Consider the following 18,148-nt stretch of genomic DNA (forward strand, 5'->3'; position numbering starts at 1 on the left):
CTGTGCTACCGTTGCAATGTTCCTGTGTTCTCTTATTCCAGTTGTTCGCCAGCAAAGAGTATATATACCTAGGAACAGAGCATAGTCTACTGCGCATGCTCTCAACATCAAACCGAGCTAGTCACGTGATTTTGGGACGATGCTGCTTGTCTACAATTTGCAGTAATAGCGAAACTTGAAGATCGCACATATTCGCCTTGTTTTATATCCGTTTCTGCGTGTTTGAGCTTTAGTAACATCGGTGGTGCAGTCTTGTCGTTGCTACCGGTGTAAAGAGAAGTATGTGAAAGGAGGACCAGTTGCTTTTCGTAGGTGTGTACAGCAAACGTATTGTTGTAAATGTCGTATTGATATGAGATGTTCAAAATTATCGAGACACGGTATTATAAAGTCTTGTAATATACACATAATTTTTGCGATTTTAGTGCCAGGTGTTTGCGAGACAAGTGCTGGATAAATTTGGAAGTGTATCTGAGTAAACCACCTGTCAGTGTATACATATTGGTGCTATGTTCATAAGCAGATAAAATTTAGACATGACAGTGATACATTCCCTCCAGTTTTTGCAGGTTTTCAAACCCTTGTGTGTATCTGAGTAGTTCTGTATGAGACTATTTCCTGTCATTCTAGCATACCTAATTAATTAGAACAGATTCGACAATATGAATCAGTGCAACAGAAAACATTTAAAAAAGTTGTTGGCTGTCACTTCTTTTATTACTCCAAAACACGAGCACTGATCTTGCGTTTTTTTCATTCTTTGTGCATAGTTTATGGTTTTACGTTTTGATGAGATGGCGAAAAAATGTTATAGATATTGCGCTTGCATCAAAAAGAAAAACTGAAAATAATAATGGACAAACAGGAGGTGCAAGTTGCTTACCGTATTTACTGTAACAATTTCATAGTTCCAATTGCGTTGTCTTTTTATGACACTTCGTCACTGTTTACTGTACTGTAACGTAGTTAATTAGAACAGAGATTGGACAATATGAATAAGTGCAACAGAACACATAATAAAATATTGTTGGCTGTCATGGCTTATCCCGTTATCGAAAAACGTAACGCGAGTGGAATCTGAACTGTGGTACTGGGCGAAAAATCACTGTGCCAATGCTGTCCACATGTTTAAGCTGACTACATTTACTGTTATAAAATTGTTAAGATGTTTGTAAATCGTTTGTACAAAGTTTCATTGTAGCTGCTTCTGAAGGTGACCTATCTGTAGCAGCGAAGTAATAACACTCAAAATACGCTAAGCGCTAAAGTGCGTCGTCCTAAAATCACGTGGCTTGAGCCGTAGGAGCTACTACGTACAGAATCCTCGTTCTGCGCATCCGAAAACTCACTCCATAGATATTTACATTCCGTGTTCGTCGTCAAAGATATTACACGAGCTTGGCGCAGGTGGAAATCTCTGCCTTGCGGCAAAGTAGTTCGCCGTGCGCTGCCTAGAGTGCAGCACAAGTGAAGCAGACGCCGGAGCGGCGTGCGCGCCGCGCAGCAGCGATCAATACGACGTAGGAGTTGTCGGGCTTTAAGCAGCTAGCGTACGCGGGCGCGGCTATACGACTTTTGCAGCCGTGGGCGGGAGACGGTCATCCGGTACGGACAGTGGAGGCATGGTCTGCGTCGCGCTGCACAGCTGACTGCGAGGACGGCACCATGGCACCTGTCAGAGAAGGTGGGTGTGCCGCTGCCGCTGCCGCCGGCGCGCGCTCCGTCCGAGTACTCGCGCTACCATTCATAACTCCCCGCCCATTGATTTTTTACCCGGGATCTTGTAGTACAACTGACAGCGCTCCCCGTAACTTTTAGGCACGTGCTGGAGAATACGGCGAGGCGTCAGCTACGTTGTCTTCGCCTCTCCTGCAGAACGCGGCTCGTCTTCACGCGAGTAAACATTGTTATTTCGTACCTCGTATAACACAAACAAACAGCGCTAAACTTTCTGCTGCAGAGTGAAAAGATTAAAAATAACTTTTTCTGTTATCAATACAATATTCTTCTCCAAAAAGGTAGTGAGTATGCGGACGTTTACCTCCGGAATAACTTTTCCGTAACATGTCAAGCAGCCTTTCCTTTGATCAAGTTTATTATTAATTTTTTGCCGATACAAGTATCACTAATAATTCCCAAGTGTAAAAAAAAAGTTATTTTGAATACATTCTAAACCAAAGAACTCAATACATAAAATTTTATCAAACGCAAATTACTAAAAATAGTGGAAAATAACGAAGACGTCAGATAGAAATTTTCTGGTAGAGTTAAGGATCGCTGTAATTTGCCATGCACGAAGTAAACGTTACCTGAATAAGCTTCTGAACTGAAAGAGACATCTGCCCGAGTCAGTGCAACAGGTATCTCCGAACCCGAAGTAATATCGAACGATTTACTTCGATGCCTGTTCCTTCCCCCTTTCTCTCGCGCACGCTGGGAGAAAACAAACGATGATAGCATTGTAACGAACGAATATTGCCTGCGGGTGTCTGATAACTTAAGTGTTGAACCTTTTTACTTAACTGCAGTTACTAATATCTCATTGAGTGGAAGGACAGGATTACTCTTAGCACAACGTTCTTGAAGGCTTTTTATCATTTTCTGTCAAATTTGTTGACGAACTGGTCGCTTCCAATATCATACTCATGAGACGGTAAAGCAATAATTATCTACCCTTATATCAAATGTTTGCTGTTGCAGGAGTTACAGATGAATTTTACAAGTTTGCTGCTTCCATTTTTCCGATACACCCTTCGTAATTTAGCAAGAGGCAGCTACATGGAAGAGAAAGTGTGTGTCTGTGTATGTTTGCTTTGTTGCAGACGATGTATAAGCATTACCGTATCCGTGTTCATACTTTTTCTTTTACAAAACACATACTCATAGCATCTAGTTCACCGAGAACTATATTCCCATTCATTAAAATCACTACTCACTTTTAAACTGTGAAAGATGTGCTACATGTTGTTTCTCGCTGTTTCTCTTCTATGTTCGCAACGCAATGAAACTAATGTTTGAACAGCGCAGTATGCTGACAATATAAATTATTTTTCAATAAAAGTTGTTTTAACAAATGCAGTTACGCAATCAAATATGGTGAAGAGATAATCCGTTCCTCGGAAGGCGTTGCGCGGAATGTCAAAGAGATAAGTCATTAACGGCCATTGATTGTTACTTTTTCTCTTTCATCGTCTTTGATAGTATTATGGTTTTATTGCCAAAAACATTCATCTGTTGATGGGCATAAATTTATTCCGTACTATTGTAGGTAAAAAATGATTGTACCGAGCGACAAAGGGTCTGCGGTTTGCTAGCCAAACTACGCTGTCACTAGCAAAACCGATACAAACGATGTCTATACGAAAAGCATTCGAGAGGAGTGTTTGTAACATTAAATCCCGTTTTCGACGTTTGTTGTACGTGGTAATCTCATCCAGACGAAGAATCTGTTATTATTAAAAGTAAAATAAATTTAACTTTAATGAATATTACATGAGACTCCGTGTCTTTATTTAATAAAATTATTTATGCATACATCCAGCAGTTAGTTTAACTTACTTTTGTTTTCGAGAATGAGAGGTGTATCTCTGGCCTTGCGTAGTGGTTTTCGTGTACGTAATGCAACAGCGTTACGTAAAAAATTGTGTTCACAGTTACGATAATCTTTGTAGAAAATAATATTTTGTTCGACTGAAATGATTTCACAAGTTTCCTCTTGTGAATGGAGCAAGAATCTACAGCAACACTGTGATAAATTTCCTAACGTATGTTGTAATTGGAAGGATATTTACTAAGTGCTCTGAAACGCAAAAAGTATTATACATTTCCATACGAAATTTACATCGTACTTCACGCAGTAATCACGTGGAAGTCAGTTAATTGCTGACACTCCTCGATACACTGCTCTACATTCGTCAACGCAAACCTGCGTCATCTAATGATGCGTTTCGTCGCCCGAAATCGACAATGAAAACAGATAAATGTAATTTAGCATAAATCGTTGCTATCTCTCCTCATTAACGATTTAAAAACCAGAACAGAATGTCATCAGCATGTTATGCCCGAAGAATCCTATCATCAGTGTGTAACATACAGTGTATTTTAGTTACATATTATTCATATGTACACTCAATTCTTAGCTATGGCATTCTTTTTTGGGGAACAAATGAACAAAATATGAACACAATTTTCAAACTCCAGAAAAGATCCATGAGAATCATAACCAAAAATGGTAGTCGAGCTCATTGTAAAGATCTGTTCAGAAACTGCTCCTTTGTACACATCAAAAATAACATTGGTAATTACTGCACAAACAGCTCTGTCCATGACCATGATACAAGAGATAGGCTCAACTTACATTTACCAATAAAAAAATAAACATAAAACTCAAAACAGCATTTTCTACCAAGAGATAAAACTGTACAATAAATTACCAAAAGAGATTAAAGAAATTGCAAAAATACAGTTATTTAAAAAGGCAGCTAAAAAGTACCTGTCATACAATACATTTTATGCATTGAAGGATTACTTAGCTAAAACAGAGTAAGGGTTTGATAAAAATGTTAAACAAATAAATAATAATAATAATAATAATGATTATAAAACATCCAACATTCCACATAACACCTTCACTTTATGTTTTTTGCTTCTGTTTTTTTTCCTTTCTAGACACACGTACCCCCAAGCTATGCTGGCACAATACTAACACCTCTTCCTCTTTCTGAGCTAAACATCTCACTCATTATGGAGGGACGCTGAGTTAGTTTTTCAGGATAGCAAATGGGAAGTTGTGGTACAGATAATGGCTGAGAGATCACCAATGTGTGTGTGTGTGTGTGTGTGTGTGTGTGTGTGTGTGTGTGCGTGTGTGTGTAGTGAGTGAAGTGTTATGAAACAATGTGTGTATAGTGTGTGCAGTGACTGATAGTGAGATATGAGAGGACAATGTGGCATTACATTATTTAATAAGTTATTTGTAAAAAAGTATTGTATACCAAGAGTGAATCTAGTGATAGTCTCTAACTAGAAGTCTGTAAATATATGTGTATACGAATTAGATTATTTTAAATTGATCTAAATTTGTACATACGTTGACATGTCCTATATCCTTGTAAAAAGAGATGTACGGATGAATAAAGCTACTACTACTGCTGCTACTAAACATTCAACAATTCGTTAACAGCTAGTACCATGCCGAACTAATTGGCCACTTTTATTAATGGAATGAGTCTGATGTGGAAACAACTATATAAGCAGAATTTTTATTTTGTTATCAACCAAACGTGTCTCACACAATTTTTTATGAATCTCCACTGATCTACAAAGAGATAAGAGAAATGATTGTTTTCTTAACTATAAAAATGTTGTTTCAAGATACTTAGTATTTCGTAGCAGCACTTTCAGCTATAGCCCTCGCCCGCCTTAACTTCATAGCGCTCAGAGGATATCCTTTACTTCGAAATTCCACGGAGAACAAATTCTTCTATGCAGTGTTACGTTTCAGTAGCATGTCGTAAGGTACCTGAAAATCCGTGGGTTAAATATTGACTCTCTGAAATCCAATTAAAAGGCTTCTTTTGTTTCTGGAGAAGTCTGTTCTGCGAGTTTGACTTTTCGCAGTGGTGTGCTGTTGACCATGCTCTGCATAGACCTCGAGATTCGGCCACTTGGCATGTGGCCCGGAACGGTTGGTCAGTCTAAAGACGACAGATAATGACGCGGCCATCATCCAATAGAGCGTCCTAACAAGGAACATACAGTTCTCGTCCACGTGGAAAGGAAAAGCGGAAAACAAGTAAAGCCTGAAGCAAAATCGTGGCCATGATAACTGAAGTTGGTAAACCCATAATGTTTTATGTGTCGTCTTTCTTTCGTGGATGTGGCGTTCTGCGCCTACAATCATACCCTATGAGTGAACATCCAGTGCATAAATGCAAGGAAATAAGATAATTACAGATGGAGCACCTGTACTAATTTCCTGTCTGTACTCATATTATGGTCAGTATGTAATATGTGTGTAGCGAGGAGAGGAGGGAGGCATCAATATGTACTTAAAATCTTGCGGCAACACAGGATTTCAGAATCTAATGAGTAACCCTTCATGTGATGTACGGCAGCTAGATTATTTCTCCCACTTTTGTTTGTAGGATATTTTTTTAATATTCCTGAGGAAGTACTCGAACTACCTATCATTATTTCGGTTTTCAAACGTGTTCTATTACCCTTCACCGGCTTATGTTGTATCCACACCGATGTAGGTAGTTCGCACGTTTAGATTTTTGCGCTTAATAAAATATAGAGGGACTGATAAAGCGAGGATAAAGATAAGCTATCAGGGCTCGTATTTACTTTTGTGTGACGTGCAACTAAATGTTACTACAGCAACTATTGCTACACGTGAACGCAAAGGGGTACATTTACCGCCATCTACATGTGTGCATATCGCTATCCCTCAACTTTTGTCACCTCTCATGACAAAGACATGGGACAGCGGTATGTACGCATGCAGTTGGCGGTAGTATAGCGTACGCAAGGTATAAAACGGCATTGCATTGGCGGAGCTATCATTTGTACTGAGATGAGTCATGCGGATGCGTTTCCGACGTAATTATAGCCGCACGACTGGAATTACACTACTGGCCATTAAAATTGCTACACCACGAAGATGACGTGCTGCAGACGCGAAATTTAACCGACAGGAACAAGATGCTGTGATATGCAAACGATTAGTTTTTCAGAGCATTCATACAAGGTTGGCGCCGGTGGCGACACCTACAACGTGCTGACATGAGGAAAGTTTCCAACCGATTTCTCATACACAAACAGCAGTTGACCGGCGGTGCCTGGTGAAACGTTGTTGTTATGCCTCATGTAAGGGGGAGAAATGCGTACCATCACGTTTTCGACTTTGATAAAGGTCGGATTGTATCCTATCGCGATTGCGGTTTATCGTATCGTGACATTGCTGCTCGCGTTGGTCGAGATCCAATGACTGTTAGCACAATATGGAATCGGTGGGTTCAGGAGAGTAATACGGAACGCCGTGCTGGATCCCAACGGCCTCGTATCACTGGCAGTCGAGATGGCAGGCATCTTATCTGCATGGCTGTAACGGACCGTGCAGCCAAGTCTCGATCCCTGAGTCGACAGATGGGGACGTTTGCAAGACAACAACCATCTGCACGAACAGTTCGACGACGTTTGCAGCAGCATGGACTATCAGCTCGGAGACCATGGCTGCGGTTACCCTTGACGCTGCATCTCAGACAGGAGCGTCTGCGATGGTGTACTCAACGACGAATCTGGGTGCACGAATGGCAAAACGACATTTTTTCAGATGAATCCAGGTTATGTTTACAGCATCATGATGGTCGCATCCGTGTTTGGCGACATCGCGGTGAACGCACATTGGAAGCGTGTATTCGTCATCGCCATACTGACGTATCACCCGGTGTGATGGTATGGGGTGTTATTGGTTACACGTCTCGGTCACCTCTTGTTCGTATTGACGGCACTTTGAACAGTGGACGTTACATTTCAGATGTGTTAGGACACGTGGCTCTACCCTTCATTCGATCCCTACGAAACCCTACATTTAAGCAGGATAATGCACGACCGCATGTTACAAGTCCTGTACGAGCCTTTCTGGATACAGAAAATGTACGACTGCTGCCCTGGCCAGCACATTCTCCAGATCTCTCACTAATTAAAAACGTCTGGTCAATGGCGGCTGAGGAACTGGCTCGTCACAATACACCAGTAACTACTCTTGATGAACTGTGGTATCGTGTTGAAGCTGCATGGGCAGCTGTACCTGTACACGCCATCCAAGCTCTGTTTGACTCAATGCCCAGGCGTATCAAGACCGTTATTACGGCCAGAGATGGTTGTTCTGGGTACTGATTTCTCAGGATCTATGCACCCAAATTGCGTAAAAATGTAATCACATGTCAGTTCTAGTACAGTATATTTGTCCAATGAATACCCGTTTATCATCTGCATTTCTTCTTGGTGTAGCAATTTTAATGGCCAGTAGTGTAACAGATTTTGAACGCGAAATGGTGGTTGGAGATAGACGCACGGGACATTCCATTTCGAAAATGGTTAGAGTATTCGATATTCCGACATCCACAATGTCAAGAGTGTGCGGAGAACACCATATTTCTGGCATTAACTCTCACCACGGACAACACAGTGGCCGACGGTCTTCACGTAACGACCGAGAGCAGCAGCGTTTGCGTAGAGTTGTCAGCGCTAACAGACAAACAACACTGCGTGAAGTGACCACCAAAAACAATGTGGAACGCACGACGAACTAATGCGTTAGGACAGCGCGACGAAATCTGGCGTTAATGGGCTGCGGTAGCAGACGACCGACGCGAGTGCCTCTGCGAACAGCACGACACCGTCTGCAGCACTTCTCCTTGGCTCGTAACCATATCGGTTGTACCCTAGAGGACAGAAAAACCTTGGCCTTGTCAGATGAGTTGAGATTTCAGTTGGTACGAGCTGACTGTAAGGTTCGAGTGTGGCGCACACCCCACGAAATGGACTCAAAGTTGTCAACAAGGCACTGTACCAGCTGGTAATGGCTCCATAATAGCATAGGCTGTGTTTACATGGAACTGACTGGGTCTTCCTGTCCAACTGAACCACCTGATACCATTTGCAGCCCTTCACGGGGGTCACGTTCCCAAACTTTTATGGATGACAATGCGCCATGTCATCGGCTGACAGTTGAGAACATTATGGACCATTCGAGCGAGTGATTTGGCCATCCATATCGCCCGACATGAATCCCATCGAACATTAATAGGACATAATCGAGAGATCATTTCGTGCACAAAATCCTGTACCGGTAACACATCCCAAGTATGGACGGCTGTAGAGGCAGCGTGGCTCAATGTTTGTGCCAAGTACTTGGCAACGGTTTGTTGAGTCCATGCAACGTTGAGTAGCTGCAATACGCTGGGTGTAAGGAGATCCGACACGATGTTAGCAGGCATCTATTGTATCTCTTAAAAGAAATATAATGTATATGCTATTTATTTATTTAGAGGAAACACTCTCCTAGTAAATTTGTTTGAAAATACAAAAGAGATATAATAAGCAAAATAACGAATTTCGTAGGTTGCCAATTACGTATTGTATCTGGTTTTATCGAGCGCCGGGCTCCCTACAAATTACTGTAAATGCAATAGCGTAGTAGTACTCAGCTCTGAAATTATTACTATCACAGAAAATAGACAAGTTTTAATAAAATTATTTCACTGGATTACTTCAGTTAATCTCACTGAACATTTTTACATAATTTCTTCCGCTACGGCTATCAGACATTGTGCTGTGAAAAAATATTTTTAAATGTACCGCGTAATGGCGGCTAATTGTTAACAGTCAGAGATTACTGTTACTCGCTCCGCAGCAGCTGGAAACATGCTAAATAATTTTCATTAAATATTCTTTCCATAAGATAAATGTGGCGTAGGTTCTTGAAATAACATACGGAGATCACTTTATACTAATATATTGTTACTAGGACACAGTTTACACCATTAAATATTTGCAATTACGTTACGACAGAAACAAAATGCTAGCGCCGCACAATAGCTTGCGTACCTTATTCCAGCTAACACCAGAACGAACAGAACAAAACAGACTAGAGAGAAAATGAGCATTGCATTGTATTTTATACTATTACAAAGATAATCACATTATAATCTCATACAATAAAAATAATTTCTTTTCTGCACTTATCGATATATATATTGTATATTTTTACAGTTAAATCAATGATAAATCAATGTTTGCAATTCATTTTGAGTCACATACTGTCAGTTTTATTTATGTTTCACCTTCATAAGGGTGAACATTGCAAAAGGGACACTACACATCCCATGACTTTTGTCACATTATGGCAAGAAAGGAAGAATGAATTGATTGTTGGTGTTAATAACTATCGTTCTCCTTTACCTCCTCTGCATTACTGCAGACGCCGTGTCACTGAGCACATTTGTTCTGTGCATGCAGTACACGTGAGGCACCTAGTTGTTTCCACTGCACTGTGTGGAATACGAAGGTTCTGGTATAGTTCACTAACCTGCTGTCTTCAAGTTGATGTCCCCAGCGCAGAAAACAGCACGCAGGACGTAGGTTCTGTATCTTGAGGCTGAAACTCACTTTTAGCGAGGTTCTGTTCTGAAATAATGTATCACTTCTTTGGGATGCCACTCGCGTATTTTAATATACGAGAAGACTACATGATCTTAATACAACACCTCCTGATACAGCAAAGTACATGATCAAACACAATGTTTACGAAAATGTATCTTTGCACTATTTGTGGCACGTGTCTGTGCCTCATGACTACCGGAGTGAATCTTTTAATACTGAATACTGACAAATACATCCTGCCACAGACAACATGACTGTACATCTCGACTGCCTAATCCAGGGTGACGAACAGGAACTTAAATAGAAATAGGAAACACATCCTACGACAGACAACAGTTATATTCTTCTCGACCGCCTAATCCAGAGGGACGAACAGCCCGAAACACTTCGCGCGCCTTACCAGAAAAGGCGTGACCCGAACGCTTCCGAAGTGCTTCGTCTGCAATTTCGTCAGTCTTTTGTTTTTGATTTAAATTGTTTTTAATATTTCTAAAATGACTGATTGATAGTCAGCTGTTGAGAGATATTTATATTAAAAAGTAAAGTTATTCCAATCAGTAGTTTAGCTAATAATAATAACTATACTCTAACGTTTTGGCGCCCTTCCTCCGAACACAGCAGCCAATCACAGAGCACTAGCATTATGCAGGCGATCTTTCTCACGGGAATGGTACCGAATCTAACATATGTCACAGGTACCTCAAACACATTTCGTCATCTATATACTTCTTGCATCTCCACTGCTCTGGGAACAGCTTCTTGGAGCCTAATATGATGGCTGACTAAGCCAGAAATATTACATCAGTGTATATGTTTATGTTTACATTTATGTAACAATTGTTATATAAATGTATACTGTATGTAGGCTAAGCCTGTCCAGACGTTTATTAGAGTATCGTATAAAAGTTTGGTGTAAATCAGTCAAAAACTTTTTGGTAACAACGTTAAACAATATCTTGTTTTTATATATTAGTATGAACAGAGTAGCATATATCTATAATTTCCGTATTATTTGCCAGACTGCCCTGGACGCGACGTTAGTTCCACATGCAACAGATAATCATTAAAGGCTTGTCAAACACGCGAGCAGGAACTGTCCGTTGAGAATCAGGAGTTAATACAGTCATTGATCTCCTTTTTCGTCGTATTGTGGTACCATTTGCCCAGGTTTTCTCAACTGTCGTAACAATGGAGAGCGTCCTATACGAATACTTGGCCTTATTCAACGTCTGAGCTTCTTGCAGTTTCCACTAGCGAGTTCGTAGACGAAAATTACGTCCGTTAATTACATAACCGGCTACGGCGCAATTTCGCTAGACGTAGTTGATTGTACATACGCTTCAACTCGTAAACGCAGACTGCAGTCTTGCATGCAGACCTTTACGCTACAGATGGCCATACTAGTGAACCCATCTTACCGTCTGCATTTAGTTGACCGAGTTAATTGTTCTCGACTCTCACGATATACACATGCAAGTTGCTCCAATTCGCTTACCCTACAATATTAAGAACTACATACACGATAAATCTGCGTACCACATCGCACCAGCGATGATTCGGAGGTTCTCGTATTCTACTGGCCCAGATATTCCACAACGCATTTGGCTTCTTAGGTTTCGTTTTACTCGTTTTCAGATTAGGGTTCCTCATCACAAAATGATACATTTACCTTTTTGTATCACACCAGAAAGTTTTTATTATGATGGAAACGTCCACTGTTCAAGGTCCACAAGTTCCGGTGCTGCATGCATGTCACTATGAGATAACTCATCACAATGCAATTAACGTCATAGTGGGTCAATGGTGAATGAAGTGTGATACGTCATCGTAGTAGTAAGCAATAACAGATCTGACGATGATAAAGACGTATATTCGTTGTATATTACCTGTGCGTTTAAGGATGAAAATGAATGTGCCAAATATATAAAACACACTATCTCATCAAAGGTATATGGGCATCTCGGGATGTAATGTGGAACTGACCACTAGATGTCACTACAGGCAGACCTGCTAGTATAAAAGGTGGCGGGCAGTTCTGTCAGTACAGAAGCAACGACTGCAGTCAAGCTGCTTTTGCAGAGACACGCCACAAGCGACGAAACAAAACACCTGAATTTCTGAAGAATGCCCAGTGCAGAGCGCAGCAGCAGCTCCTTCTCAACTCATTTATGCCAGCCCTCACCCCGACAAGTGTAAGTCATAAAACTGCTGTTTTAATTAAGTCCCCCCCGTTACCTACTGCGAAGATTGAGCACACAACACACGTATCTTACCGAAGGAGGGCGAAATGTTTTCACATATAAGCGTCAGCAATAATTCAGCTACGTCATCGTTTCGTACTTGAGCTGTGGGAGAGCTTCACAAAAATATAGTGTAAAAAATTTTCGATGTGCAACATTAGTTGTAGTTTAAAGATTTCAACATCTACATCTGCATCTACATGGATACTCTGCAAATCACATTTAAGTGCCTGGCAGAGGGTTCATCGAACCACCTTCACAATTCTTTACTATTCCAATCTCGTATAGCGCGCGGGAAGACTGAACACCTACATCTTTCCGTACGAACTCTGATTTCCCATATTTTATCTTTGTAATCGTTCCTCCCTATGTAAGTCGGTGACAACAAAATATTTTCGCATTCGGAGGAGAAAGTTGGTGATTGAAATTTCGTGAGAAGATTCCGTCGCAACGAAAAACGACTTTCTTTTAATAATTTCCAGCCCAAATCCTGTATCATTTCTGTGACACTCTCTCCCATATTTCGCGATAATACAAGACGTGCTGCCCTTCTTCGAACTTTTCGATGCACTCCGTCAGTCCTGTCTGGTAAGGATCCCACACCGCGCAGCAGTATTCTAAAAGAGGACGGACAAGCGTAGTGTAGGCAGTCTCCTTAGTAGGTCTGTTACGTTTTCTAAGTGTCCTGCCAATAAAACGCAGTCTTTGGTTAGCCTTCCCCGCAACATTTTCTATGTGTTCCTTCCAATTTAAATTGTTCGTAATTGTAATTCGTACGTATTTAGTTGAATTCACGGCTTTTAGATTAGACTGATTTATGGTGTAAGCGAAGTTTAACGAGTTCCTTTTTAGCACTCATGTGGATGACCTTACACTTTTCGTTATTTAAGGTCAACTGCCACTTTACGCACCATTTCGATATTTCTTCTAAATCGTTTTGCAGTTTGTTTTGATCTAATGATGAGTTTATTAGTCGATAAACGACAGCGTCATCTGCAAACAACCGAAGATGGCTGCTCAGATTGTCTCCCAAAGATAAGAAACAGCAAAGGGCCTATAACACTACCTTGGGGAACGCCAGAAATCACTTCTGTTTTACTCGATGACTTTCCGTCAATTACTGAGTCAATTACTCTCTGACAGGAAGTCACAAATGCAGTCAAATAACTGAAACGATATTCCGTAAGCACGCAATTTCAGTACAAGCCGCTTGTGTGGTTCAGTGTCAAAAGCCTTTCCGAAATCCAGAAATAAGGAATCAATCTGAAATGCCTTTCGACTTTCGACCAGCTTCACCATTTTCGAGATACTCATTCTCAGGCCCGACGTAATAATAATCTGCCCTTTGACAAAGTCGCTTATCACAATAGATTTCCGCATTTGCAACCAATATATTTGGTATGGTGACCCCCGTGCGTGTCTGTTCAGCTTGAATTCTTTTGTTACCGCGTCAAGTGCCCGCAACACCGCCAGGCTTTATCCAATGACGCGGCGGGCACTGGCCATAATGTTTTGGCTTATCGATGTATATAATTACGGCAACGGCTGTCAGTGACCCCTTCACTCCTGATGCACACAGAGCTGGAACTCATACGGGAATGGTCGAGATGACCAGAGGCACTATGTCAGTAGCGTATGGAATAAGTTGAAAATATGTGTCTGACGGGAAACGTGCTAGGGTAGTCCGCGTTGTTGTAATGACCACTGTGTCCGGAGGGCGTAATGGTCAGCGCATCTGCCTAGTGAGCAGGGGACACTGATTCGAATACCAGTCCAGCACAAATTGTCAGCTCGCCGCTTTGATATAAATAAATGCTCATTGGTGGCTAATGCTGTTCATTCCTTTGTATCTTTATTACATATTGGATTTACGACGCCGTAACTGAAACTGGTGAGCATCTGTCTGGGTAAATCTTGTGACTGTGTTCAGACCCGCGCATTCTTGTGATGACTTATTTCCTCCATGCTACTTCGGTTAGTCAGTGAAATGGTGTATATATTAGAAGGGTGGCAAGCACTTAGTTGTTACCTTAATTTCACCGTTTTATGGCAATATCTCCAGCATTAAGTTTCTCAATTCGCGTTCTGCTTCAGCTACCTTTTAATGCCAAAGGTACAGAACACTGGTAAAATTTTCCTGTCGTTTTACTTTCGCAAAATGGTTCAAATGGCTCTGAGCACTATGCGACTTAGCATCTGAGGTCATCAGTCCCCTAGAACTTAGAACTACTTAACCCTAACTAACTTAAGGATATCACACACATCAATGCCCGAGGCAGGATTCGAATCAGCGACCGTAGCAGTCGCGCGGTTCCGGAATGAAGCGCCTAGAACCGCTCGGCCACCGTGGCCGGCTTACTTTCGCAATTCTGAGGTATCTGTTGTGAGCTGTGTCTGCCGTTCTGGTAACATGGTTTCTCCTTATGTTCTAGTACGTGGAGCGACGCATGATACTTTGTCTGTAATCAGCTGGCTCCCACTGTCAGTTAGACGAGCGTGTAAGCTGCGAGCAGCACGGTGGCATTTCGCTTCTTCGTACGGACGCCAGTTCGTTCATCAATGTGGTTCATGTATTTCTCGTTATTAAATTTTCTCACTGTGTAACAGACGAATCTCCTGTTAAGAATATCATAAGCTTGAGTAAAAATTTCTTAAAATCAATTAGATGCTTTCGCAGTCTTATACTTTATCTGTTTAATTAAGTTTTATGTGGATTCATACTGAATACTGAAAGATTCACTTTTGCCCATTTGCGTTGAAACACGATGAATTTTCTTAATTACATTTTTGGTTGTAGCTGAAACCTTTATTTCAAATTAAGATAACAGCAGTACAACTGAGCTCAGCACGTTGGTCTGTTGATTTAATTATTGTTAACGAAGAGTTGATTTTATGTAAAGGTTACTCTTGTACCAAATTTCCTTAAAAAAGAGAAAGAAGGAACGAAGCGACTCTCAGCAATAAATGCGCTACGTTATAAAAAAAGTGATTCTTTTGTGGGTAACCATCCCTTGCCACTCCCATGTCCACGCATTTGCTATCCAGGACCATTTCAAGTTTTTCATATCGTGCCAATACTGCCACTATATGCACAGCAAAATGCTGAAGAATCAAGGTGCATGAAACAGTGAAGCATGGTGGAAATGTATCCTTGCGTGTAACTTTCGCGTGGGTAACTTTATTTTCGTTGGTTTGTTGCCTATAAACAATACCAATAAAAGCGACTGAAAATCTGTATGAATGGGAACTTTTAAAAGCAAGAAGACAGTAGGTGCCAACACTAAAAATCATACCAATAAAAAAGCTGACATTATGGAATCACCGGAAAGTGTAAATCATTATAGTAGGTTGAGAGCTCAAATCATAACCTTCACAACAGTGTTGACTTCGATTTTCATTGCGCATTTTGTGATGTCAAATTTTGTAGTTTTTTATAGTGTGCTTTTCTTCCTCTCGTAGTGTGGTTAATAATTTTATTTTTCCTCTGTAGTTGTTAAACGCCCGTTACTGTAAGAAACGATGATGACTATGATGATGACTGTCATGGTCCCTCTAGTCACGGAGACTGATCTCAGTTCGTACCTCGGCAATGCCTCTGGAGCCGCTCAGTAGTTTCACTCATTCGGGTGTCGGGTTTCGCTCCAAGACTCCACATAAGAGGTGGAATCCAAAATTTTCGAGACTGGTGCTGCCATCTGGCAAGTAGGAGTAGTAGATCTTTGCACCGCTAGGTGGCGAGATCTGCATATCTGATGAGTCAGTGTGCGCAGTGGTATTCAGCTGGGAGGACGTGTTGCGTGTCCACAGTGATTTCCATAATACTCTGTGTTTGGTATGTGGCGATTTTACGATGGATCCGCGAACCGAACAGCGCGTGTGCATCAAATTATGTGCGAATCTCGGGAAAAGTGTTACGGAGACCCTTGCAATGATTCAACAAGTGTTTGGGGGACAGAGCATGAGCCGTACGCATGTGTTTGAGTGGCAGGCTCGGTCCAGGGCCGGCCGCACAGACGTCGAAGATGATGCTCACACTGGAAGGCCCATTAGCCGCACAACGCCAGACATTGTTGTCAAACTTCAACAGTTGGTTCGTGCAGATCGACGTCGAACCATTCAAGATCTTGCAGATGAAGTGGGTATTGGTTGTGGAACATATCAACGAATGTTGACTGATGAATTGGGTTCAAATGGCTCTGAGCACTATGGGACTTAACATCTATGGTCATCAGTCCCCTAGAACTTAGAACTACTTAAACCTAACTAACCTAAGGACATCACACAACACCCAGTCATCACGAGGCAGAGAAAATCCCTGACCCCGCCGGGAATTGAACCCGAGAAGATGAATTGGACATGCATCGTGTCTCTGCAAAATTTGTGCCAAGGAGCTTGACTGCCAATCAGAAGGCACAGCACGTTGAAGTGTGCATGGACCTTCATGAAATCGCATCTGATGGTCCAACCTTCTTGTCACGGGTTATCACCAGCGACGAGAGCTGAATTTATGGTTATGACCTAGAGACAGCCAGCCAGTGTGGCCGAGCGGTTCTAGGTGCTTCAGTCTGGAACCGCGCGACCGCTACGGTCGCAGGTTCGAATCCTGCCTCGGGCATGGATGTGTTTGATGTCCTTAGGTTAGTTAGGTTTAAGTAGTTCTAAGTTCTCGGGGACTGATGACCTCAGATGTTAAGTCCCATAGTGCTCAGAACGATTTGAACCATTTTTGCACCCGGAGACAAAGCAGCAATCATTCCAGTTGAAGAACCCGGGCTCTCCAAGATCCAAAAAAGCGAGAAAGGTGAAGAGCAAACTGAAGAGCATGATCAATGTTTTCTTTGATACCAAGGGAATTGTGCACAAAGAATTCGTCCCACCCAACCAAACAGTGAATTCCGCATACTATTGTGACGTTTTGCAATGGTTCTGTGAAAATGTGTGGCGATGACGGCCCGAAGTTTGGTGTCAAGGGAACTGGCTGCTGCATCACGACAACGCACCCTGTCACACGTCCTTGCTGACCAGGACCTTTTTGGTAAAAAACAACATGGTGGTTGTACCCCACCCACCGTACTCGCCAGAATTGGCACCTTGCGACTTCGCACTATTCCCAAAACTGAAACGCAAGTTGAAAGGCCGTCGGTTCGACACTCTAGAGAGGATTCAAGAAGCATCTCTGGCGCTGATAAACACCATCAAAGAACAGGACTTCCAGAAAACGTTTGAATAGTGGCAGAAGCGCTGGGACCAGTGTTTACGTGCGGATGGGAACTACTTCGAGGGTGATGGTGACCATTAGTCCAAAGGTAAGGTTTTCAACAGATGGCAGCACCGGTCCCGAAAATTTTGGTTCAAATGGCTCTGAGCACTAAGGGACTTAACATCTGAGGTCATCAGCCCCCTAGAACTTAGAACTACTTAAACCTAACTAACCTAAGGACGTCACACACATCCATGCCCAAGCCAGGATTCGAACCTGCGACCGTAGCGTTCGCGCGGTTCCAGGCTGCAGCGCCTAGAACAGCTCGGCCACAGCGGCCGGCGAAAATTTTGGATAGCACCTTGTATGTCAGTGATTCTCCTTCTGTTCCCATATCATTGGCACATATGTTGAGTTTCTTACCAAGGTACAGAGACTTGTCAGCGAGGAAGTGCAGTGGTCTAATCACGGTGCTCATTTTATATCTATTAAACGCCTGTCGCCTCTCACTGTGGACAAGAGAATAAAACATAAAATT

The 18,148-nt window shown here is 41.9% G+C and overlaps 1 protein-coding gene across 1 annotated transcript in view; it reads left to right on the forward strand.

Moving 5' to 3' along the window:
• Positions 1-1,474: 1,474 nt before the first annotated feature.
• LOC126481231 (uncharacterized) overlaps positions 1,475-18,148 on the forward strand; it is a 527,312-nt gene continuing 510,638 nt past the window's right edge. Inside the window, exon 1 of the mRNA XM_050104843.1 lies at positions 1,475-1,684. Within this exon, the coding sequence (XP_049960800.1) occupies positions 1,666-1,684 (19 nt within the window). The 5' untranslated portion in view covers positions 1,475-1,665. The remainder of the gene's footprint in view (positions 1,685-18,148) is intronic.

This window comes from Schistocerca serialis, chromosome 5 (genome assembly GCF_023864345.2).
Source record: "Schistocerca serialis cubense isolate TAMUIC-IGC-003099 chromosome 5, iqSchSeri2.2, whole genome shotgun sequence".
NCBI lineage: Eukaryota > Metazoa > Arthropoda > Insecta > Orthoptera > Acrididae > Schistocerca > Schistocerca serialis.